Source organism: Pholcus phalangioides, unplaced genomic scaffold, assembly GCF_987345545.1.
Source record: "Pholcus phalangioides strain wild (caught in Gottingen) unplaced genomic scaffold, Ppha-v1.0 ptg000040l_1, whole genome shotgun sequence".
Taxonomy (NCBI): domain Eukaryota; kingdom Metazoa; phylum Arthropoda; class Arachnida; order Araneae; family Pholcidae; genus Pholcus; species Pholcus phalangioides.
Genome location: NW_028301626.1, coordinates 5,647,397 through 5,674,683, shown reverse-complemented (window position 1 = coordinate 5,674,683; position 27,287 = coordinate 5,647,397). Strand labels below are relative to the sequence as shown.

Genomic DNA, 27,287 nt, shown 5'->3' with positions numbered 1-27,287 from the left:
AAGGTTATGGTGTCGCAGGGACTTTTTCTCTAATAGGGTTGTTAATAAATGGAATAGCTTACCCCCCGGAGGTAGTAAATTGTAACACAATTGACACGTTTAAAAAGAAATACGATAAAAATGTTGGGGTAAATCGAGAAGCTTAGAATAAGACAACCATAAGTATTCTTTATGGGCATTGTATAATATTTATCATGTGTATATATTAAGGAAACAGTTATTTTCCGGAAATTATGCTGAGGTGAGCTCGGAAAGAAAAGTCATCACGTCTCCGCCAGGACTCGAACCCAGGCCCTCTTGCATACCGGGCAAGCATGCTACCATCTACACCACTGGAGATACATGAATCTGCCTTCCTAATTTCACGCACTGTATCGTGAGGCGCTGAAGTAGAGGCAGTAGTAGCCTCTCTTAACTTCAGGAAATGGCCCCCGGGTGGGACGGTTTAGAGAGATATAGATGGCTTTTTTCTCAGCCTGGCTGAGAAAAAAGCTATCTATATGTGTATATATTGTTTATAATTTGTGTTAATTGCATTTTTAATTGGGTTGCTGTATTTTTGAAATATGTGACATCCATATTTTTATGGGCATCTTTTTATCAGCCACTTCGTTGGGCATTTTGTCTGTTGTGGCGTTGTATTTGTCAGTTCTTTACACTGGGCAAGACCGTACGACCAAAACAAACCACGGGAAAAAGTTTCGGAAACTCCAAGACAACTGCTGTCCGTTGAAGTAACAAGACCGTTGACCCGGGACGATACGCAAAATCTCGTAACTTTTTAAGTAGGCGAAATAGCACTATTCTCGGAGCAGAAACCGTTGCGACTAGTCGATTCGGTAGACAATGATGATCTCTTAAAATATGCGATGGTTTTAAATTAATCTTTAATTTACTTACAAAACAAGTAACGTATACAATTTTACTAGAATATCGCCCCACATAAAGTAATTTCAAATATATTTACTTTTTTGAAGTTCGGTCAGAAATGAGACACATTAATATATGAAAAATACACATCAGAGCAAACACAATGTTAACAAAGCTTCTAAATAAGAAACTAGATGACAGTTTCACCAAAGAGTTTTTCACGCACAAATATTTTTGGATGTGTAACACGAATTTCGTGAAGTCCGATTTGATTTAATACTCCTGAACCGGGACCGTAAATTCAATTTTTGTGGGAGGGAAGTGGGCAAACAGGATTTTGCTCCCACTGCAATATTTGATGATTTTGTAACACTATTTGTTTTCTGGAATTTTCCGGTTAGGGCAGTTGTCACCTTTTAGAGGAGGGCAAAGGGCTATAGTTGTGTTTCCACGGTCCCAATATTCAAATTTCTTTTGAATATGAAAATTCATCAGGATTTATCGAAGTGACGTGATGATTGTAATTTTCAACCATGAAAATTCCAATTCAGCTTCAGTGGCAGGACAGAAGCCATTCGTATTTGCGCATTTAACCCGCGTGTCTGATGACGGGCACCCCTGTACTAGAATATCCGTCCGAATAACGTAGTTTATTTTGAAGAATTTTTATCCTTTGTATAAAATTTATATGATTTAAGTACAACTCTTACTCTTCACTAAGACGAAGCTTCGAAAAGGAAAAAAAAAACATTTCTGAGCAATATATGTTTTAGCATTGATCGAAATAGGATATCATTATGTTCCAGATGTACCACAAGTCGTAATTACTTGAAAAACTGATAAGCTAAACGAATTATGTTACAAAAATTCCAGCAAAAGAGGATGTCGGAAAGTGATTATCATGCGAATAAACTGCGAATATTATACCGAAAACGAGTTTGTGATCAAAAAAGAGCCTCGGTTATTCAAGAATTTTCACAAATGAAACAAGCATGAGGGCCACATAGCAATACGTTAGTGACTTAATATTTGTACAATAAAAATGTTCCTCAACGCCAGCTGTCGATCAATTTACGAACTTTCTTCGCTACGAAAGAGAATCCATTGTAACTAATATTCAGTGCAGATACGTGCGGTGTTTTGCTCATTCTCTATAAATTTTTCCACACAACAAACTTTCGAATTCCCCGCTGCGGTAGAGTAGAATGTCTCCATTCAGTACACCACACTAATTCACGTGGTAAGAGATAGAAAAGTTCCGTGTCTCATTGGATAGGGGAATTGGCTTTATTCTAAGAGAATCTGGTTCGATTCCTCTTCTTTCCGAGCTCATCTAGGAATTAATATCCCGAACAAATCTCTTTCTTGGTCTTGGATGTGTGTAGTGCATGTAGATTAAAATTTTCTCTCCTCAGCATCAGGTGAAAAATGAATTCGTAGAATGCTATTTAAAAAATGCAATCGAAGGAGAAATAACAGTATAAATTGTATTTCCGCATTGATTGCAGAATACGATTTAAAAAAAAACCCATAATAATTGTGCATTTCTGAGGAGCATAAACGAAACGAATGTGAAGAACATCTCATTTGTTTCTTTCAGGATTTACTCTCATAAAATATACTTATTTTAAAATACTTAAGGAAATGGTTCGAAAAATGGAATTTTTCTAGTAATGCTTTGAAAAAATTGATTTCCTGTAAATAGGGGAACAGGAAAAGGGACTTTCGCAATTGGTAGCCGCCACCAATTAGCATGAGCGAAGGCGCAAATGACGATGAAAAATACAGTAAATTTACTGGAGAAAGAACAGGATATATCGAGTAAAAAATGCCGATGAGGAAACAGGCTAATGGAGTTCTATTCTGTTACATTTTCAGTGTTTTCTTTCAGTATGTTCTAAAGACATCTAAGGATATACGTATAGGGCACTGATCTCTCTCTCTCTTTCTTTCTCAAAGGTTCTAGTCGACTGGGGGGCATATGGGCCCCTTTAGGTCCCAAGTTATTTTAGAGACTCCCGAGAAGAAATCGAGTGGAGGGAAGTCGTGTCAGCTGGTTAAAGGGGCCCGAGAGAGCTGTGAAAAAATAAATTCGAGAGTAAAGAAAAATCAGGCTTTTTAGTAGTGAAATGTGGTGGGAAAAAGTGTGACTACTTTCAGAATCTAATTGGAACTGCCTATAAAACCATGTCCCACTCCCTCTAAAGAATGGGGGCCCATCCGGACACGACCCGTGAAATTTATGTTCACAGAGGACCTACATGATGAGATTTTTTTCGGTAATTTTCAAGAGTAAACATGCGTATTTATGTAAGGCGTTTCTTCCAGCCAAGTGCCCCAGAACATCACTTCGTGATGGGAATCTCAAAACATTAAGCTTGTTTTCATAGAACCTCCATCAGATTGAATCGTGTTGAAGCGCGGGGGTCTGGAGATCAACATTATTCATTAAATTTCTGTTGTCCATAAATTTACTTAAAAAAGCAATCTAATAAGTAGAAAGAATCATACCCTGGACAAGGGTATATTCAAAGGAATTGGGGGGAGGGGGGTTACGGAGGGGGCTATAGCCCGGGGTGGTGAGTTCCAGGGAATGAGAGGTCAATGAAATTATACCGGGAAAAGAGTAGGGTGGCCAAAACCATAAATTCACCGTTGCTTCTGGATAAGGGTAGAGCGGGACCTGGATCATGACAGCGAGGCCATGAGAAGAAAATATGGTACAAAGAGGGAGCCGTGGGAGAAAAATATATATTCATGCCCATTTCGACATTTCGCTGGAAATTGCACAGATGCAGCGAAAAGGGATAGAGAGCGAGAGAGAGGAGGTATGTTCGAGATTGTACAAGCTGTTGCAGCTCGAACAGCGTCTATATACCATCTTTATCATGGGGGGAAAACAACCAATCGAGTGCGCAAAATAACGTTAATATAAAGAGAAATTCGTATCATTCTATCCGTAATATCAGAGACATCTGGCGTGTCTTGTGGTGGTGATGCTGATGATGACTGTGACATGCCGAGTTTGGTACATTGACCGAAAACGACGTCGAACACGTGTCACCGCTTTTGCGAAATCCATATTAGCGGATCGATTATCAATTAGCTCCCAACCCTCTGGATTCGAGCCAATCTGATCAAATGTGAATATACGTAGTAAGAGTTACAAATCGTCTTTGGATGTTGTTCTTGGCGTAATTTCGACGTCTTTGGAGAGTCAGAGCACTATGGCATATATTACAGAAGCTCTTCAACGAGCGGCCCACGGGCCACACGTTGCTCTCGAAGCTTTTTGCAGTTTCCTGCTGACGAAAAAAAAGCTTTACTAGTTTTTGAATTTATTGAAATGGTAAAAAAAAAACCTCAATGAAATAAAAAAATGTATCCCATAATTTGAGTAAGAAGAAGTTTCAAAACTACTTTTAGATAATATTTCAGAAATAATGAGAGAAATAATTCCGATATTGTGAGAAATAATTTCATAATTACTGAGAAAATATTTCAGAATTAATGGAAAATACTTACAGGATTATTAAACAAATTATTTTCATAATATAAATTATAAATAATGTAAAAATAAATGATATCACAAATTATATCAATAAAGAGATTAAGAAAAAGAAATTATACCAATAAATTAATGAGAAGTATTTACAAAATTATTGATAGAAATAATTTTATAATTAATGAAGATTATATATACATTACTATATTTAATGAAAAAAAATTATCAAAACTAATAAACATTTATAGTTAGGGAAAAAATAATTTTATGTAATTTTAGTAATGAAAATGAAATTTTCATTATTCTAATATTTTCATTATCATATAATGAAAATGAAATTTTCATTACATGATAATTAATATTCACAACACTTGTCATAACAAAACGATTTGCTTATAATTCAAATTTGATAAAATAAATTGATTTCACAGAATTAGTAAAAATTCATATTTAATGAGAAAATGATTTTAGTGAAATCGTACATTCATATCGAATCTCACAATAAATAAAATTCTCAAGTATCACAGAGCCCACTGTTCAACTCTGGGAGCCCCTTTTGCATATAAATACCGCAGTATGACACATTTTAGCCCTAATGTCTACATTTATATTGATCAGAAGATTCATTATCAGAAATACATGGCACGTGTCAAATTTTAATACGATTATTTGAGACTTTAAGTATAGTTACTGATGACATTCAATTCCTTTCTCCGGTTTTCAAAGTCAATAAGCACCGATAATTTGGTTTCTCCTAATTCAATCCACTCGACTAGAAACGGAGATGCTTCATGGATACTATCCATTGGATAGACATTTAAGAATTGGATATGAAAGCACTTTTCGTCAACATTTTGCTCATAGCTAACGCAACATTATTTTTACAGATTATCTGCGTGCATTTAAAATGGATGTTTAGCTAACAAATGCCAGAAATATGAATCGAGTCCTTTCAGCACTACTTAGTAGCTTTTCAACAGATAATTGAATGGCCATCAACGCATCAATTCTCCGGAATTTCTCGTTGCGGCTCTCGAAGACACTCCTTTAAGTAATCGGATTAAATGTCCTACTTTTGGATATCAATGTAGTACACTTTCGATATTAGTTAAACGATAAATACAGTATTATAATACGAAAAGGCAGTCACATGCATTCAACTTCACATTGTTATACAGGGTGTCCCTGCTAATGGTTTATACAACAAATTATAATTTTTCACAATCTACGACACTGTTTTACGCTTCGTGCAATATTGCTTTTTTATCATACATACTTTTACACGCTTTTTTGACACGGCAAGGACAAGTCTTATCTTATTTTTATATGGTCATTTGTTTTGGCGCAGCTTGACCTAATTGTTCCTTGCGCCAATAAAATGAAAATCCAATCCAGGGTGTCTGTGAACTCATGGGCCAAACTTTAAGGGAAGGTGAAGTACACATAAAGAAGCATTTTCTGTATAGCAATGTGGGGTCCGAAATGAGAAGTGTTGGCGGAAAAACACGAAATGTGCTACGGAAATGGAAAAAGCTGCACACCTGGCATCTTCGAAAGGGTACGCCAATCACTTGCTAGACGCTGCCAGGTCTGTATCGATGTTGGTGGTGGAAAAAAGAGTAAGTGGTATTTGAGCACTTACTACGATTATTAATGCGAATAAAAAAGAAATTTAATTTCCTCCGCAATTTCGTGTTTTTCCGCCAACACTTTTCATTTCTGACCCCCACATTGCTATGCAATCTTTTTGTGTATTTTACATTCCCTTAAAGTTTGGCCCATGAGTTCAGGGACGATCTGTATAAAACCTCTTCAGACAGCGGTCAGATATGCAATATTACCACCACCACGACTCGTGAGCCAAAAATTGATAAGGTGTTACGGTCCCGTTCAGTGTACACTAGCTCCAAGGAAAGATTGAGATATTCGTTGCCTCTGTAGTTCACCTGGAAAGTGAAAGGAGGTGGGTTCGATTCCCCGCAGGGGCAGTTGAATTTCCTCTTTTTCCAAAATGTATCTTCGCACAGCCAGCTGTTAAAAAACCTTTAAATTACATTTTAGTCTATTCAGGTGCGGACGCAGGCAAATCGATTTCTGAGTTCAGCAGCTGGTGTGAGAGTATTATATATTGATATTTGATTCGGAACGTCTTTTGCGGGCCGAACTGAATCCCTTGGGGAGCCGCATTTGGTCCGTAGGCAGGAAGTTCTGCAACGTTTTTTTCGACGTTCAATCTCTCAAAATTGATCAGCACCTGTATGTTAGCACCTTCAACGGCTTTCTTGGAATTTTAACAACATCGTCAACGTATGATGCCCAGGATGCCGCTTGGTGCCGTAGGATAAGCATCCGTAAAAATATTGTGGATTATCGGAATCTTGCCTGTTTTCGGATAATGTGTCATTTATGTTGACCAGAAAAATCTGGAGAGACAAATATGAATTCAAAAGCTTGATGAAAATGCAAAGGTGCAACCCCACTTATATTTTTAGAGCAAATTTATTACAAAATTCCATTAATTATCAATAACTTCTCTTACAGTTATAGGAATGGAATATTTATCAATCAAAAGATTGAGAAAAACATATTTTTTTTACCTGATAAATACAATAGTTATATTCTAAAAAATTTCAAACACAATATTGATAACCTACCGACACTGTCGTACGAATAAAATTTGTAGATTGCAAAGTAATTTTCTTAGACACCTTTAACCTTTGAACTGTGGTTATATTAGAGAATATTTTCTGATTAGAACGTGTATCACTAAACAAGCATAATCAATCGGGCTTTATATATGCGCTGAAATAAAATTGAATTTTTACACGATTCTCTGAGTACAGGGAGTCCTTAGCCTATTGCGTTGCCCTGACCCTTTGTGCCAATAAGACGAAGTCTATGGAGTCCGCCCTCCGGCAATAGAGTGAAAACTCACTACAACGATATTCGATAAAGCGATAAATGAAATCCTACTACAATAATATTTTTTCAGGTTTTGTTCAGAAATGTCTATACTCTAACGGTAAACTGCTGCCTCTCGATATATATAACGATAATCCCTCTACAACGATATTTTTTTCCTTGGTCGGCAGAGTAAAAATCGCAGTTTCACTGTATGATGAAGGGCACGAGGGTTCTGTAGTTAATTACCTTTCGCACAGCTCTTAGTAGGTCAGCCTTGTAAGACACATACGCAGTTTTGATTCTTTTTCCTAGTTAGAGTTACGTCTCTAGGATCAACGGTTCAAGGGTTTCTAAGAACTTGTATAAATGATGCTCACCTGTCTGTAGGTGTCTTCTATCGTAGGCACGTATGTGTCACTGAAGGTGCCCTTGACGAACCTCAACACCAAGGAGCTTTTTCCCACGCCTCCGGTTCCGAATACGACTACCCTGTAGTCATTACTCTGCGCTGGCATTTTTATAGCTAATGCAGTATATCTGGAGGAGGAACCGGTGCCTAATCACAGATCTTCTTTTTCTCAGCCCTCAGTCGCCCTGATTCTTAGTTCCCATAATGACGCCGAGAAATTCCTTCAACGACCTATAAAAGAGAAAATTAGATAGAATAAGGGGAAGGAATCCGATAGCAAAAGAATAAATCGGATGCCAAGAAAGTCTTGAGAGGAGCGAAAAAAAATCGAAATTAACGATAGTTTTCGTATCGAACATGTTTTCTTTTGTTACGTCCTCATTCTTCTCCCTCTAGGATTTCGATTCGAATCGTAAACCGAAAAGAAAAATCTCTCCGAAATTTATCCGAGAAGCGGAGATCCGTCGCCGTCATCTGTGTATGTAGGCTGGCTATACATGCTGAGACACACTAGTCGCTAAATGAATCGCATCGTTATGTCTCATCTACCGAAACATCCGAAGACGATCGTGTCGCTTGTGCGGCCGTCGCAGTTGTTATTGCCGGTTTATTAAATTCCACGTTATAGAGGATGGAGCAGATTTCTCGACGACTGCGTAGAGATTTCCCGAAAGCATGGCGCCGATCCTTATCGTTTGCTGTCAGGGATACCATTTAAAACGGCATTCCATTAACGTCCAGATTTAAATGTTACTAGGATTTTGAATTTATAAACCCACGGCTTCTACCGCAGACAACTATGCGGACTCATCGGACTCGGACTCGATACGCAGCAATAACTCGACTATAGCGACTGCAATGAAACGGTGATTGCAAAACATGCCGTTCACGAAACTTTCTACCGGTGCTCCACGCCAAACATTCGCAGAAACTAGCCAAAAACGTTCAATGAAAATTGAATGATAAAAGAATCGCTAAATGTTTGCTGTAATTGCTTGTGAGATGCTTCCGTGATTCACCAATGACGCGCTAGTTTGATACATTACCATATGTTCACCAGTTGGAGATACTAAACACTTTTTGGGACCCCTGATTCCATATATTTCGGAAGGGAAAAGTTGGCACCTGAATAGGAATTACATTATCACAGAAATTCCGGAGAGTACTTTTATGAAAGTGTTTTTAATGGGATACTTTCATAACATTCGGCCCCGCTTAGTCCACGCACATAGTGAGGCGACCAAAAGGTACGGGGAAGTGCATTAATAGAGATTAGCGACGAAAACAGTGTTGTATTGTTCTGGTTTTTTCTACACCGCACATACTCGAGTAGCGAGACAAAGGAGAGAGAGAGAGGCAATTTCACTAGTTGCGGGACTTGAGCAAACAAAATTGTTTTCACCTCAATCTGATGATTGGTCAGTTTTCCCCATACTCTTTCTTTTTCTCTTAAACAAAAGAAGAGCTTCTGCAGAGTGATCATCATCATCATCGCACCCTTACATTTTAGAACCCCATCCGTCATTTTATGTATCCCCCCCCCCCTCCTTTCTATGTGCAGACATCTCTTCCCTCACCCCTATGCGATTTTTTCCTTTTTCGTCCCGGTATGTGCGCAGCCTCAAACGAATATCAACGGTTCAGGCACATAATGTTTGATTAAGCGGGGTATTCAATTATGCACGGTAAGAATTGAGAGAATTTTGTCGTTCCACATCGTTAATATAGTTTGTATATAAAACGTCTTATATATAGACTATGGAATGTTTTAAACATCAAACTGTTATGCTTCTCACTGCTATAGGAATAACTAATCCATTTTTTTCAAGCGGAAAAATAAATAATTTTAACAGTTTTCGAAAATTTCAGCGATTTTTCCTTTTTTTTTTGCATAATCATGGCACAGTTGATTAATGATTTTTTGTTCTTTTCGCATGCAATCACTAATACAGCTTGGTCTACAGCAGTGTTTCCCAAAGTGGGCAGTATCGCCCCCGGTGGGCGATGGAATGGTCTAGGTTGGCGATAGAAGCTACGGATTTAACATAGGATCCTATAGGTTCACTTGGGGGGGGGGGGGGTGACAAGAGAAAAAATTTACGATGGTGATTGAACCAAAATGTTTGGGAAACTCTGGTCTGCAGAAGAGTTTCCCAACATGTTTGTCCCATCGCTCCCTCCTTCCCCCAACGCAAACTAACCCATAGGCTCCTATGTTATACCCGTAGCGTCTACCGCTCCCCTGAAACATTCCATTCCCTCCGAGGGGGCGTTAACTCCCACATTGGGGAATCACTGGCCTACAGCAACGAAATACGATTTTCTCTCCTGTTCTCAGACCAAGATTCCGTTGTTTCGTCAATATTCCGCCATAACATTTATTAATGTTTGACAGCTGAGCTAAAGAAATTCTTATAGTCTTGGAAAATTTCTGCGTTAGTTTATCTTGTTTTTTATTGCACCCGAAACTTTTAATTGGTTGCAAAAACTCAAAACCTTTCTTTTTGCATCTACTTAATTTGAATACATTGCATAAAGCGATATAGCGTTCGTAAACGTTTCTAATTTTTAATTTGTTTGAGAAAGTTAGCGCTCTATTTATGTGGATTGAACGGAGATCAATTGAAAAAAGAAAATGAATTATCAAATGATTTTCGGGACAGAGATTAGACACGGGTTTTTCATCAGTCTTAACTGGCAACAGATTTTCATGTGTGATGCACATAATGGATCATAAATATTTAATGTTGCGCGTGTATCGGATAATTGTATTAAACGCGGAACTTTATACCTCATCTTCACTCTTTGCGAATGAATGTGTTTGAAAAGAATTTTTCTTACCACCGAAAAAAAATTTCTATTCAGTTGTGGAATTGAAAAATTGTGGTTCCAGAGAATTTTATCCATTTAAGGGGGGAATCCGTTCATTTGTGACCTGATTAAGCGAGGCCGACTGTATTTCTACAATAATCATTACAAAAGACGAATCGTTAGTAGGTACATGTATTACATTTCAGCGATGGCCGCGGCAGTATTTCGGGTGTTTTTCACGATAAGAGCGAATTTTATTGAGCATCAATACATCAAAATCTCACTACCGACTTCTTCATATAAAACACTGCTCTCTTATATTTTACTACAGTTCTCATTGCATAATGCACTTCCCTGTTAATGTTCGAATAAACGTTCTCAAACGTCGCTCGTTACTCGCGCACTTTCAGCCACTTTCAGTCTCAGCTGCTCAATAAACTCAGACATGCTATTTAACAGCACATTGAAGATAATACATTCTTTAAACTCAGATGCTGAAGAAATGATGCTCACGTGCGGGAGTCGAGACGATGAACCCTGAATCCTTATTATGTATAGAAAATGGGGGTCTGTTGGACACTACATGCGTATTATACAAATGGAATGACAAGAAACCTAAGACAGACATCCAATGTCGTAAGCGATTTACAAAGCTTGTGGAATATTGAATATACTCCGTAATGAAAGGGTAAGCCTTGATTTAGAGTAGATGATTAATAATAAAAAACATGTGTCATTCGGTTTTGAACAAACGCTTGAATATTCAGAAGGCGATATACAGTGTGTCCCATAAATTAGAAAATAGTTCAAAAATTCAGAGGAAAAATAGAAGGAATTGACATATTTTTGAACGCAGTTTGCGAAAAAGTGATTCTCACGAAGATTTTTTTTATTGGTAACGAAAAAAATGTTTAATTCAAATTTATTTCTACAGAGGTCGCGACCGAAATCAAGTTTCTAGGAATGTGCAAATTAGAATCGTATAAAATGGTTAACAGCCCCTTTCTGAATTTCCCAGTTACTTGGCGCCTACGTAGGATTTTCATTGTTATGCTGATATTGGTGGATAAAGCACTATCGGTGAAGTATTTTTACGTCAGTCACGAATGAATCAAGACGGAAATTTTACGAACGTTTCGGAAACTGAATTATCTCATTTGCTTCCATGCAACGCCCTGTATCGACGAAAATTGGAACTGATTTTAGTCCCAAAAAAATCCCTCTTCGTGGAAATAATTTTTTCGCCCAAACTCTGAATTCAAATGTACCGATTCCTTCAACTTTTATGAATTTTCTAACTCCTATTTATGACTATCGCTCGCGCGAGAGCATTGCGGAGCAATGTATTATTTACCGCATTTCAAATATTTTCTTCACACTCTTTACGCACGATTACGAACTCTGCTAAGAATAGGAAGGGAATGAATGAAACATCACACAAAATACAATTACTGCGCCGCACCGAACATTCAACGGAAAACCGCGATGTACTCATCATCATACTAAATGGAATACTTGTCCCGGAAATATTCTCCTCACCCGTGAAATTCGCGGAGTGAAATGACCTAATTTCCGGAGATTCTCTCTCCGTCTCTTTCTAGGATCCAGAAAAGATCAATTTTCCAGAAACTGCAGCGGAAGAGCACACTTTCAGAAACGAACAATCCGTGGTTTTATAGCTGCTCGAACTTCCAGTGCGATACGTAAACTGCTTCTTCATTGGATTTGTGAATAACGGCCGACGCAATATGCGTGTAATAAGCTCGGATATAAATAAAAAAGGACGTAATTATTTTTCCTCGGTGAATGATGATGAAATACTTTAGCTTGTGTTCAGAGAGGAGTATGTACTTAGAATACATCCAAGAAGAAGTTCCAAAAAAGTGGATTTTGTGGTGGATTCAAAAGCTATTATGAAAGATTTTAAGCGTGTAATAAATAACCTTATAATTAGGGCTCGGATTTTTATGACATGCCATACTTTTCTATAACAAGTCGTATTTAAGGCTTATTTGAGCTATCGGTCATATTTTAAGAATTTTTCAAGCAATTTGCCAATTTTTTCGGTCATTTATCACCAAGAAACTGAATCTGCAGCCATTTTCTTCCGAGACACATTATGTATCTACAATGGATTTGCCTTACTCTTTTGTTTTTTAAACCTAAACCAAATGTTCGTCCTGAACATTGTTCAGCGGTGGTCCAAAAAAGCAAATAGAATGCTCGGTTTTATTTTCAAAAAGGTCTCTTCGCGTTCTCCTAAAGTCATTCCTCCGCTTTTTCGAGGCTTAGTTCGTCCTGGACTGGTTTTGGAGACCATACCTACAGAGGGACATAGACTTGGTTGAAAGGGTGCAGAGAAGAGCTACACGTGTCCTTATTGGCACACAGGGCTTGAGTTATGAAGAGAGACTTCATTTTTTGAACATGTTTACATTGGATGAACGCAGGTGTCGAGGAGATATGATCGAAGTGTTCAAAATTTTCAATGGAATTGATAGGATGGACCATGAACTTTTAGTACACCGCCAATCGACTGCTTTTACAAGGGGACACCAGTATCGATTGGTGAGGGACAATGCAAGGCTATGGTGTCGCAGGGAATTTTTCTCAAATAGGGTTGTTAACAAATGGAATAGCTTACCCCCGGAGGTAGTAAATTGTATCACAATTGACACGTTTAAAAAGAAGTACGGTAAACATGTTGGGGTAAATCGAAAAGCTCGATCCATTCTCAGAATTAGACAACCATAAGTATTCTTTATGGGCACTGTATAATATTTTATCATGTGTATATATTGTTTACAATTTTAGTTTTTATCTGGGTTGCTGTATTTTTGAAATATATGACATCCATATTTGTTATGATCATCTTTTTCTCAACCACCTCGTAGGGCATTTTGCCTGTTGTGGTCTTGTATTTGTATTTGTTATTTTCATTTTGCGCAAAATGAAGGAAAAAAGTTTGCTTCTCACCGTAACCTTGTTTTTTATTTCCGAGGATGGCCGCTTGCTATATTTTCTGAAAGGGAACCACGAATGTCATGCCAAATATGTGCAAAATATATCTTTCATTTGGATAAAGGAAATTTTTGAGCTCGATGCGTTTTCATCGTATCTAAAGTCTGGACCGTAACTAGGATTCTTGTCAAAACAAACTAACTTTGTTTTGCTACTGCCTCTATCAATTTAGACCTCTATACCAGTGTTTTTAGGTTAGAAGGAAAATCTTTTAGCAATTCTTGTTCCTAAAATTTGCCATCCTCTCAAAGTCTGCCTGGAACAATTGTCCCCTTTGTCTTCCTGTCTAGTTCAGGCTCTGTCCAAAGTTGAGTATTCAGCGCGCGTCCTGGGCTCTCTGAGAACTTCAACACTTTACACTTTTTCGAATTTGAGGGGCCCAATAGTTTGTTCTGCAGCCTGGACAGAAGTAGTGTAAATACTTTCTATCTATAACGATAACTCTTTTATAAAGATACATTTCTCCGGTTCCTTGAGTATCGTTTTAAGCATTTTACTTGTATTTTATTTTGTAAAATATGTGAAGTTTCAGCACAAAAGCGATTTGATGTGCAACAACATTTCAGTTCAGCTAAAGAAATAGAATCAGTGATAAAACCAGACGTCCGCTTTCTGACAAGGCGTTTTCAAATATTACTTCTTTGTAAATTTTTAAAAGATCTTTGCCAAAATATTGATTTCTTCAAATTTTTCTTCGAAGAAACAAAATGACAGCAGTTTTTGAACATTTGAAAAAAAAAAATCCTATAATTGGGTGCAATTTTGAAACCTTCTGGAAGGATAGTAATTACATGGCCCCGCATATATCCTGGAGCAGGGATCATAGGCTGAGACCTTTGGCGGGCCCCCGACAAGACTTTTCATGGGACCCCTTTTATAATGGATTTATAGCGTGGGAAAAACGAAAAAAATAATGAGAATCACCCCGGGCTCCAGGGCTGGAGCTCTGTCAGTCCCACCCGTGTGGTAGGCCATGAGTAATCACATAAAGTTGCGAGGTTTTCATTTGAATGTTGTGAGAGAAATCGAGTTAATACAATTGTTCCCGAGTAGTGTGCTGTGGTAAGGTGCTCGCCTTTCACAATGAAGGTTAACGTCATGGTCCGGGAAAGTATTGATTCGATCCCCGGGGGCAGATCATAGAGATAACAAATTTTATTTTTACCTATCGAGCTTGAGGAGACCACCGATAGATGGCTCTTTCATTTCCCACCCAAATCTATTAGTAGAATGTTGCTGTATGGCGATATGACCAGCAGAGTTGGTGTGTGGTAAAATTACCAGTTAAAAAAAGTTCAAACTTCTTAATCAGGTAAACTCATGCATCTAATATAATATGTTTCTCTTTTTAAATTTAATACTATAAAAACCAATAAGAAAAGATGAAGCTGCAGAATTAATGCAATGGAGAAAATTATAAGGTCACATTTTCATGTTTTTACGCCATAAAAATCTGAACCCTACTTATAATATGACCTTGATACATCCGCGAACACATATAAATGATGTAATATAACAGTGCAATACACGGGGGGTACACAGCCTTTTCAATCCGCAGACCAGATATGCAACATTTCTACCACCCGGAAGCCAGAAACTTGTATATAAAGAGTGACTATATGTCCGTTTTTTACGGGATATTCCCGTAATTTTGGCCGTTTAAATTTTTTTATGAAAAATGTCCCGTTTATTCCCTATTTTTTTTTTCAAGGAATCTTACTTGAGTTTTTGAAGTCAACAATTCAGATTATTTTCATGACTTATAAATTATATTATGATAATTAGTACTTCTAATTATCACGAACATTTATTGCCATATAAATACATTCATCTCGCATATTTGTCAAACGCGTACGTTATTTATCGAATTTTGACTTACAGTACTCATCATTCTCTGCGATTGATGATTTTTCAGCGATAGTTGGCAACTTTACTTACGTTTGACAATTTTTGTTGGCTGTTGCAGTCAAGTTTACTAGCCTTTGACAAGTTCTCGGATGCAATTTGCAACTTTGCTCGCCTTTGACAATTTTATGCCTTTAAATGGGAACTTCACTTGCCTTGGCAACTTGTTTTGGTGATATCCCGTATTTTTATTAAATAAGTAAGGTTGGCCAAATATATATATGCAGGGTGGGCAAAAAGTCCGTAGAAACTTTAAAAATTCACAAAAAAGCGGAAGAATAACCGAAATAAAACACGGTTTGCTGGGTTAGCATCGCTAGGTCACGAGAATTTTTTTTAATACAGGAAAAAAAACGAAAAAACAGCCGATAGGTGGCACTGACAAACACAAACAAAGAAAAGATACGCAAATGACGAACAGAATGCCTCCAAATCGTTTATTACAGCAGGTGTATGTGCGTCCCTGGTTTAATATAAACGTATGTTCAGAGAGAATAATTCGTCTTCTAGGATGTATGAACTGAATTATGCGGGTAATTCAAAATTATTATAGCATATTTTAGTAGCGACATACAGTAGGCTATGTCATCGGTGATCAATAAATACCATTTGAAAGATGGAGTCACTTTTAAAATGACACTATATTTCTACACCATCTGCACTTGAAAATATGGAAGACAGATGCCAGCACTAGCAAGAACACGAAAAAAGCAGAACTCTGACAACATGGCCACACACACACTCAGATCACACATTCCGGCGTGTACCAATTCGTTAGAAATTTCGTAGAGGAACGTGTACGAGGTGTATTTGCGGTTAAGTAGTTTATTGCGATACACATACAAACCATATATGACCAATTTAAATTTAAAACATCTTTTTAAATGCACGAATCATTAGTCCATGATTTCAAGGCTGGTACGTCAAAGAATTCATCAACGGTAATCACATCTTATAAAAGAAAGTTTTACCGCAATCCCAACTTTTCCTATTTGGTATTTTTAAAAACACTTTAAGCGGTATCGTCGAGATATCTCGTCTCCTTAAAGGCCTCTTATTATGGCATCGGCAAGCAAGATATTTCGAAAAGTTGATTTTTCAATGTAAAACTTTTACCTATGCCCCTTTCCCCCTACTTTGCACCTACTCCTCCTCATAACCAGATCACGGATCTGTCTCAATGACTTTTGCACCTACTGAAAATCGAAAAGAAAGTCTAATTACTTCATTGAATAAGATATATGGAATTTTTTAGAGAATTTAGTAATTTCTGATGTGCCGCTTAAGGCCGTATTCACCGACAGAGTTCAAACTACAATCGCAAGTAAAAGGATGACCGATCGACACAGATTGGTTAAAATCCTTAATTTAACCAATGCGTTTCGATCTTCAATCCTTTCACTTGCGATTGCAGTTTGTTGGTGAAGACGGCCGTTTGGAGAGTTAATTAGCCGGTGACGGTAAATAATATCGATAACATCACTTTTGATTGAACTTTGGCACAGATAACATCTTCTTGAGAATCAGTGGGAAAAAATCCTTCTATTTTTTCCTTAGCTACTGAAGAAGGAACTTGATATAGTGCCGAAACGCGTGTAGCTGTTCTCTAGCAATCTTTGGATCTACCGACGTTGCTTTATCTTTGTATATCAGTCTTATTCATTTACGGAAGGGAATCTTCAGCATTAATTACTCTTTGGCTATGGAAATAGTAGGAAAAATGTTTCTCTTACTGCGTAAAAACAAATTCCCTTTTTTTCCAGTTTTATTTTGTGAAAGACAGATCGCAATCAAACTCACAGATTGAAAATTCAAACGCAAATCTGGGTTCGAACACAAAATCACGTACATGCTGTCATTGGAGCCAGACACATTATCACTGCACAGCCTACACCTTCTATAGCAGAAAGCCTACGCGCGAAGCTTTAACGACACTGAAGTCATCCATTTCACCTGTAACCATTGGATACAGCAGGCGACGTATGCGAAACCTTTACCTTTTTTTTTGCAGTATGTTCAATGAGTATAGGTAAAATGGACGACTTCAGTGACATCACGAGTTTCGCGCGGAGGCTTTCTACTGTAGAAGGTGTTGACTCAGCCCTATGAACTTCCGCCTATACAGTACGAGCAAAACCTGTCAGAGAATAGAGAGAGAAAAAAACGGAAATATACAGGGTGTTGCCTTGAAGTGGCAACAAACTCAGTAGGGTGTTTTTTATGTGATAATCCACATAAAATTAACTCGGTAAGGCCAGAGACTGTCTGGGGCGAGATATTAATTTACTAATAAACTTAAGAAAAACAACCATTTTTTAAGATTGTTGAGATTTTCTCGGTTGTGCTCCTTCAGAACAAAAAGAAAAAGTAGAGAGGACATTTTTCTCCAGCTGAAGTTGACTCTATTGAGTAAAGGATTCATCAAGAGAACTCATACTTCCTTGAAATATCTCGTTTAATATGCTTTGACACTAAATAATAACATATACGTTCACAAAAAATATAAAGCACCTTTTCCGCTTTCCAAAACAGTTGCAGCAACGAAAACCGGAGAAGAGAAAAAAAGGGCGACCGCTTCGTTTTCGTCGCCAAGCAACAACAATAAAAAAACGGTTTTAAAACCAAAACTAATCGCTACCTCCAGACCCCTAGACCCAGGGGGGTGTGGTGCCATCTAGAAGGAGAAAGAAACGCTTAGAAATATAACAGTTATATTAGACATCAAGAGGAACAAAAATTGCCATAGAACACGGTATCACAAACCACGTTTAGTCGGTGAAAATCGCAAGAAAATACTTATGAAGGGTGTGTCGTCGAGTGGGACAAAGAAAGCCAATAAGTATAAAAAAACATTTATTTGACAGCATGATTACGACACAGCCTGCGTGTAGCACAGAAAGTAGACAAAGACAAATGATTGCAGGATTTGTTCGACACAACAGGCTGTGTTTGTTTTTCCTTTTAGGCCGTTCGCAGCCCAGGCTCTATCTACAAATGCCAACTTAAGCCATTGCTCCGGTTAAGGGGCTGGACAGTGTCGGGTGCTTTATTATCTACGTAGAAAATATACATTATTTACATGACAATAAAACACATTTTCAAACAATAATTCAAACAGAAAAACAGATTGAAATTCTTTCGTCATTGTTTATCACACTCAACATCAGAAACAAAACAAAATATTACATAACAAAAATAAAAAAAAACACTTTGATAAATAAAAAGTCCTTTGCTTTCTTAAGCGTGTGAGGCTGACTGTTGTTTCAGCCGCAGTCTCTCTGATCACCTTGGTTCAACTGGCCGGACATTGTTACTTGTTTCTCGCTTGCTTTGCATTTGTTGTGCAGAAATTGAAGATTCTTCTCCACGAACTCAACAAGTGGAACACAACGTCCGGTTGCGTGGCAGTTTTGAAGCAACTGTTTCTTCCACAGCACCAGGCTTCGATCGGTGTAGCCTCCTAAATGCATGGGAGCAGTTTCCGGGCAGTGCACTGCGTAATGCATAGCATCTCCCACTGCACCGCAGGTGCGTTTGTTGTTTTTACTAATCTTGAAGCGATGGAGGTATGCTGGGAACGGCCCGTGGTTTGACATGAACACCAGTGTTGTTCTGCGCCAGTTTTTGCATCTCATGTCAACTGTCGGGATGAGGTCGTGTATTGCTCGGCCTGGTTCTCTGTCGTCGACCCATCTACGTTGCCATTTAACATTCATATTCCTTTTCAGTGTGATTTTTGCAACTGAGATGGGAAACTAAAGGTGGTTCAAGTAGTTCTCCTTCCGTTGTTGCGTTTTTTGCCTCCCTGTCGGCTCGTTCGTTTCCCCACACTCCGGCATGTGCTTTGGCCCACATGAGTCTTACTTGCGGGTTCTTTTGGAGGAGACTTCTAGTTGGTCTCACCATCTGGTGACAGGATATTGGATCTTTTAGGGCTTGAAGACTGGACAAGCTGTCGGAGCAAATTATAGTCGGTTTCTTACTTTGTGTTGTTGCTTCCGTCGCTTTCATTATTGCAAGGAGTTTGGCTTGAAATACGCTGTTGTTTAGTTTGGCTGATCATTTGCTGATTACAGTATGCCCTTGGACCTCTACATGTGCAGCTGCTGACCCATCGAGTGTGCATGAACCGTCAGTGTAAATTCTATGGTGTTCAGGGTCTATCTGTTTGGTCACGATTTGCTTTTCTGTCAGATGCTTTGCTAAATGACATGTCCATCCCTTCTCTTTGGTCTGGTAATCCCCTCGTCGTAATGTGTTTTCACCAGTTCGTATTAATTGCCTCATTCTTGTTAGTAATGTTGATTTTGCCTCCACTTCTAGCCGTAGTGATAGTGGTAGCAATCTAGTCACAATCTAAAGAGCATTTGTCGGGGTGGTTCTGTATGCGCCGGTGATATAGATTAACATCCCTCTTTGAGCTGAATTCACCTCTTTCTTCAGCGTTTCTGTTGGGTTCTTATACCATATGGCTGTTCCACACCCGTAAATAAGTTCTGCTATTGTGATGTAAAGTGACCTTCTCCGTTTTTGCTGCAGTCCCCATCGTGAACCTGCCAATCTCTGTAGGTTGTGTTGCAATCTGTGCACTCTGTTCACTTGTCTGTCTAGATGGCTGCACCAGTTCAGGTCTTCATCCATATGCACCCATACATAGGTGAGGACTGAATGACTGAACTCCAGAACTTTGCCACTGGACTTATCCCGTTGCCGAGATCTCTTCCAGCCCAGCTTCGAGGTCAGGACATAGGTCAAGACTGTTGTTCTTTTAATAAAACCATTTAGCAGATGAATCGATGGACGTCTTTTTTGTGACAGCCAGAGAAAACGCGTTTTTGGTAGCGAAATTCGCAGTTTGTGTTTCCTTAGCCATTCGTATATTAGTTTTAATGCTTCCTCGTCTCTTCTTGCTACTCCTTCTACTGTGGGGTGTGAGATTTGCACAATGATGTCATCGGCGTAGGCCTGGACCCTCACGTCCGTTGGCCATGGTTTAAGGAGCTCATCCATCACCAGATTCCACAGAAAGAGTCCCGAGCACGACCCTTGTGGACAGCCTTTTGTTTGTTCGTTGTACACTCGTCCTTCGTCCGAATTCATCTTCACTTTCCTATCTCTGAATATATTCATTGTTATTTCTTTCAGTCGTTCAGGAATCGGTTGTTCTGCAAGTCTCGTTCAGTTCTGGTATTTCGTCTATTTTGTCTATAAGTGCTTTTGAATCTTATTCTTTGTCCATGTCCACTGCTTGTCCTTTTTGAATCGAACGTATTGGAAGTATTTTACCCTTTAAGTGCAATTTATTTTTATTGTACTCGATATCTTCCGGAACAGCGTATTTGTTTTCCTGTTGTCTGGGATATAGAAGCGCTATGAATATTATTCCCCCTTTCATAGTTTCTGAAAAAGAGCGGGATATTTTTGTAGGTTGATCATCTCTACTCTGTGGGGCTACCATTGTCCTTTGACTATTTCTTGTCGATGCTGTTGGTCGCTCTCTCCTCCATCTAGGTTCCATTTGAAAGATTAACTCTTGTTTCTTTGTTTTTGGCAATTATTCTTTGTTTCTTTACGTTCGCTTGCTCTGCTATTTCCTCTGTTGTGTCACCATTTACGTTATTCTCTGCTTCCTCTTGGCAAAATTCTTTTCTCGTTTATTTTTTCTATCTCTTACTGTTACTTTGCCACTATTGGTTTTTTTCTTTGATAATAGACATCTTTTCTCTTTCCTTGTTTGGTAAGGGCTGCCCTTCGTAGGCGTTGTTTTGCCGTTTTTCTGCCACAGTTGGTATTGCCTCTCTTTTTACACTTATTAATCTATATGGTGTTTTTCTGCATCTTTCTTTTTACGCTTCTTCTGTTTGGGTTGCTTTTTCTGTCCCTCTTGTCGCTTTCGTCTTTTTTCCTTCCTCTATCTTATCTGTTTGTTGTGGAGATTTATTTCACTTTTTTTCCTCATTTCCTTCCGTTTGGACGTCAACATCTTTGTAATACTCGAATTTTTTACGTTGAGATGATCTTTTCAGCCTGCTCTGAGCTTTGTTTCCTTCGAGTGATCTGTTTGTTGTTGAGTTGTTTTTCCATCTTCGAATGTTATGATACCATGTCTATAATTTCAAAGACGAGTTGTTTTGCAAGGGTTTGAGTTTCTTTAGGGATCTTTGGTTTGACTTTGGGCTTGTTACCTGTTGTTTCTGTAAGGAATTCCCACAGATTATTAGCTGGATCTATACCAAATGGTTTGTCGTTCTCTTGTTCCTCTTCCATTTCAATAGGGTTTTATCACTTCGCATTTCTCCTTCCAGTTTGTTTTCGGCACACCTGTCCCCGTTCAGTAGTCCAAGTATTTCATACCCCGGAGAGGTCTCTCTTACTTCGGAGCAAGCCGATAACGAAGCCGATTCAGGTGGGCTGCACTTTCCTGAGCTAATTTCTGAGCTTAGTTGTTGAAAATGTCACCCTCCTTGTGTGTACATTCTCTTTTGTTTTATCGATTCTCGCCATTATAGAGTCTTTCATTAAGGATTCACAGTTCTCGAGCGTGGCGTTTCCAATGGGTTCGTAGGTAAGCTGTTATGACCCTTCATTTTTTTATTTGTTCCTGTGTTATAAATCTGCTCTCTCGCTTGCGCACACTAACACTGTGCACTACTTTAAATATTCAATAAGCACTCGCGTGTACTGGTGCACTGGAAATCACTTGATATTGGTATATCCAAAAGCATGTACGTAGCGGTAGAAATGATATGTCTTCTTACTCGTTTCTTCAACGTCAGTCACTCCATCTTGATGATGCGAATTTCCTTCACTCGCGATCTTGGATATCATTGCACTACGAAGGAGACGTTTTCAGAATGGGTGGGGGGGTCACCCGAATGTATTTGTGTTCAGTAATATTACACACCTTAGCAATGTTGTCCTATCAAAACAGAGATATCCTGAAAGTATTTCCAACACTCAATCTTTTAAGTGGGTCAATATTTTGTCGATCACTTTCAATATTCTCAATTACCCTATTGGAGTTGCTTAATCCTCGTTTAACACGATTTCTCAATCTATAACTGACAATTAAATTTTATGTTAAACCAATAGTTTGGTCCTTAACATTTTGACTACTACTATAAAAAATATCTGCATTCACAAACTTCGTCCAATACATCTGTACCTATCCACTACAAAAAACAAAAACCGTGTTTCTTTTTGATGTGAGCCCTCACTAAAAACACCAAAATAAAACTCATTGCTACTAATATCCAAAATATAACGTCAAAAGTTGCTCGTGTTTATTTATATTTGTTGTGTACCGTTCCCATGTATATTCAGCGCAACTCACGCCACATTCTATCTAGTAAGCCCAGGTTAGTGACGTCACCGTAACAGCGGAAAAAACATTCTCCGAGCAGAGGGAATTACTCTAAAATACAAAAAATCAACCACTCATCCGATTTGCACCAAATTAGTACCAAATGGTAAACATTCCTGTATCCAATGAAACTATTTGCGATACTCCAAATACCGCTTTTTTTTGCTCAGTTATTTGATTATCAAGTACGTGACAAACAGACCGCCATGACAGTTGCGATTTTCAACATGCAAAGTTTAATCTAAATGATCAAAATTTTTATCAAGCTAAACCCACGAAACTTATTCTCCCATGCTCTACGATTACTTCCTACTTCTACTTCAAAAGCGTTTCACTAATTATTTGCCAACTTACTGCCTCAGTCTATTTTTCTGAAGTAAGAATGGAAATGCTTGAATTTCCATGTTTTGTCAGTATCGTGCTGTAGGCCTGCCTGCTCTCGAAGAGAGTCGGAGAGACTTTTTCAAATGGGAGACCAGCTCACACACACACACACACACACACACACACACACACACACACACACACACACACACACACACACACACGCACACGCACACATTCGTGCCTCGAAGCTGGAAAACCCAACTTCAGCCGACCAGCACGAGAGTCCAGCACGATGCCCACACGACCGCACAGTGGCCATCCAGTCAACTACAGAGCATTGGTATAACGAACAAGCTACCTTTCTGTTTGTTTCAGAAAAGTCTTCCTGACTTTGAAATGACATAACTTGGATAAAGTGACAGATAGAAAGACGAAATTGTATTAGTAATATTTTAACTCATAGTTGGCGCCAGGTCAATTTCATATTGGGGGAGTTGGTTTGTATGAAGGTCATTAGGTCATTGTTTAAGGTAAGATTCCTCAAACGCTGTATCTGCTCTCATCTGTGAGAAGAAATATTGAGCATTTAAGATCTTCACTCCGAAATATTGAAGACAAACGACAGCACCAGTAGAACGCAAAACAAGCGCAACTCAGACAACATAAATACGTTAGGGCTACACATACACTCATAACACACATTCCTACATTTACCGATTCGTTAGAAATTCCTCAAAGGAATGTGCACGAGGTGGATTGTGCGGTTAAATAGTAGTAGTAGTAGTAGTGGTAGGTACATTGCAACAAAGTGGCTTTAAACTACACTTTTGCAATGCCCTTGTGAGGCAATGCGCTCGTTTCGAAACCATCGTAATGTGATTTGACCCATGTTTGCGAAGGAAAACTTCGCGTACTGTTTAAAAGACGCGTTAACGAAACCGTGGCGCCATATATCGGCAAAATCTGCAAATAATTTCTCACACCACCGCATTTGAAATTACACGACAGTGCGTTTAACAAAGTACTCATTTCAAGGAAAGTGGCTTCAGACTTCACTCTTCACACTTTCGCCATACCATTGTTAGGAAAGGTGACCGTTTTGAATACATCCCAATGTGACCTGACCCATGTTTGCAAAAGACAACGCCGTAGTTTAAAGGATTGTGGTGTCATCCATTAGGTAATTCCACAAAACGGCGTATGTTGGAAATTCCAGGCTTTCCCATTAATCTATCTATTTATTTAAGTCATCGCATTTCAAAGATTAGAAGTTCTACTAGAAATCCCTTGTATCGTCTGATTCTAAAAGAAAAATCAATGACAATATTAACCAATTACAGTCAAATCCCGTTATAAAGGAATTCGAAGTACACTCATGCCCATAAATTGAGGATAATGCCAGCTCCGGCAAATAAAGGTTCAGAAACAAAACAAACGTTACTTATTCATAAAGCCCATTTATTAAACAAAAGATAAAGAACAAAAACGATGGTGTATAGATGATACCATTCATTAAAACTACGATTTTTGCTCCCTGGAGCAATTGTAATAAATATCTCCTTTACAAAAACTTACTATTACATGGTTGGTATGAAGGTTAATACATTGTACGTCTCCCGTGCGATGAAATACAGTCCGTACAACGCCTAGGCATGCTGAGTATCAAATTATCGATCTGATCTTGGGGAAGATCACTCCACTCAGCAAGCAATGCTCTCCGAAGTTCCGGTACACATGTAGGAGGTGGTTGACGGGCTGCAACTCGTCGGCCAAGCATGTCCCACGCATGCTCTCTCGGAGTCAAGTCAGGTGAGAATGCTGGCCATTCCATACGGGTTATATCCTCAGATTCAAGGCATTCGTTTACGATGTTTGCTCGGTGAGGACGGGCGTTGTCATCCATAAACATAAATTCTGTGTCCATGGCACCCCTAAACAAACGTACATGTTGTTCCAGAATGATGTCCCGATAAATTTGGGCTTTCATGGTTCCGGTTTGAACATGCAGATCTGTTCTGGAACCCAGTATAATTCCACCCCAAACGAGCAATGCTGCACCACCGTAACGGTGTCGTTCAACGATGTTGTCTTGGTGGTAACGGGTACCTGGCGTTCCCCATATGAAAGTCCGACGTGAATCAGACTGCAAGCTAAACCTGGACTCGTCGGAAAACATCACACAAGCCCACTGTGACGATGTCCACATTGCATGTTCTCTACTCCAGGCTAATCGCTGCCGACAGTGAGTTGCCGTGAGCGGAATACATCTGACAGGCCTGCGAGCATATAGACCAATATCTCCCAAACGTTTGCACACGGTTTGCGTTGAAACTGTGGTACCCGTGGCTGCAGATAACTGACGAGACAGGTCGGATGCTGTGCTCCGTCTGCTTCTTTTGGCAGTTACTGCCAAATACCGGTCTTCATTCGGCGTTGTAACTCGGGGGCGACCTGTACTGTAACGTCTACTGACATTTCCGTTATCTTGGAATCGTTGCCAAAGCCTAGAGATGACACTTTGGGCAATTCCAAGTTCCTCGGATACTTCCACCTGATTACGCCCACATTCCAGGCGTCCGATAATTCTACCACGTAAAAAATCCTCCACATGCGTCCTCTGTGTCATAACTATTCGCTTATGGCACTGAGCGCCTTACAGAACTCTTGTGAACAATTTTACTTCTTTGCCACCATTCCTTATATACCCCCCTCTTACACTCTCGTCATTGTGACGTACTATCGGCATTATCTGGTGGCTTCCTGAAATTTGCATATCATTCTTGCAGATGTGTGTGATAATTCTACAGGTGAAATTTTTACTTTAGATTTCGATTTCCGTGTGATTCTGAATTATCCTTAATTTATGGACATGAGTGTATTTGCATTTCTCCTACGCAAACTTATTTGGGGGATTAGAAAAGTGTTCGCTACAACGAGATTTTCGCTATAACAGTATTCGTTGAAACGGGATTCGACTGCATCACAGGTCACTACGAAAAGTTACCATAGAATATACAGTCGAATAGCGTTATAGCGAAAATCTCGTTTTAACGATCACTTTTCTAATCCCCCGGATACGTTTGCATAAGAACAATGCAAAAACTTCGAATTCCTTTGTAACGAAATTTCGTTATAACGAAATGATTTCTCCGGTCTTTTGAAGTTCGTTCGTTATAACGGGATTCGACTGTAAATTTCCCCGGACTGAATCCACATTGAACTAAATTTATGAATTTATTTTGTTTAAATTTGTTTTGAGATAAACGTACCACTCACGTATTTATTTTGATGTCAAAATCTCTTCTTTTATTATAATCAATATTTAAAGGAACAACAACTTCCGTTAAAAAGAGATTTTACGCACTCCTGACTTGCCATTCTATCGTTTAAAAATAGCAATAAATTGTTTCGTTTTATATTTTTTGCACGTCGACGTTTTTAGAAACTCCTCCACGAATTTTCTAGGGAGCAATAAAAAATATTGTGGTAGAAATGGGAAATAAGAAAGCAGGAAGAGAAAAATAGAGTGAAAAAAGATATTTTTGTCTCTCTCCTCCCAGTTTTTCCTCCTTTTCTCCTCTCAAGTTACAAAATAGCATATTTCGAATTCCAGAAGCGCAATTCCAGTTTTATTTTTACCTGGGAACGTAGTTTTTTCCTTTAATGGCGTCACTTATGCCGGAGAAAAGTTTTCTTCAACCTCCAAGTCCTTAAGGAAATTCTTTTCAACGCACGAGAATGCATATAGGTATTCGTTAATTGATCATTTAAGAAGGACATTTTCCTTTCATTGAACGCAATTTTTAAAATAATCATTATTGAACGTAAAATAAAATGGCGCTATTTTCCTTCGAAAAATACGAAAATAATGTATCCCTGTCTAACCATTGAAAATTGGAGGATTTAATTGGAAGTCGACCCCCATTAAATTTTTGATGGTAATTCGTTATTATTTGGTTACGAAAACATATTTAACACTTCCCTATTTCACTGATGGAATAATAAAACTTTAATTACTAATTATTATTAATCATCAGGTTTAAGAGAATAATTTTAAAAAATCAAGCTTTTGAGAAATCGGGGGAAAACCGTGTAAGTGATAGGGATTTTATTCAATAACCAACGAAAATGTTGTTACTATATTCTGCTTCTAGGATTTGCTTTTAGTTCTC

The 27,287-nt window shown here is 38.6% G+C and overlaps 1 protein-coding gene across 2 annotated transcripts in view; it reads right to left on the bottom strand.

Moving 5' to 3' along the window:
* Positions 1-27,287, bottom strand: part of LOC149065321 (GTP-binding protein Di-Ras2-like) — a 47,911-nt gene that overhangs the window by 9,008 nt on the left and 11,616 nt on the right. Inside the window, exons 1-2 of one of the 2 annotated variants that reach the window (XM_089254159.1) lie at positions 8,027-8,047; positions 7,657-7,919 (exon numbers count right to left, since the gene is read on the bottom strand). In XM_089254159.1, the coding sequence (XP_089110285.1) occupies positions 7,657-7,794 (138 nt within the window). In that variant the 5' untranslated portion in view covers positions 7,795-7,919; positions 8,027-8,047. Of the gene's footprint in view, positions 1-7,656; positions 7,920-8,026; positions 8,048-27,287 lie in introns of those variants that run through there. The other variant, XM_089254158.1, reaches the window with a different exon arrangement.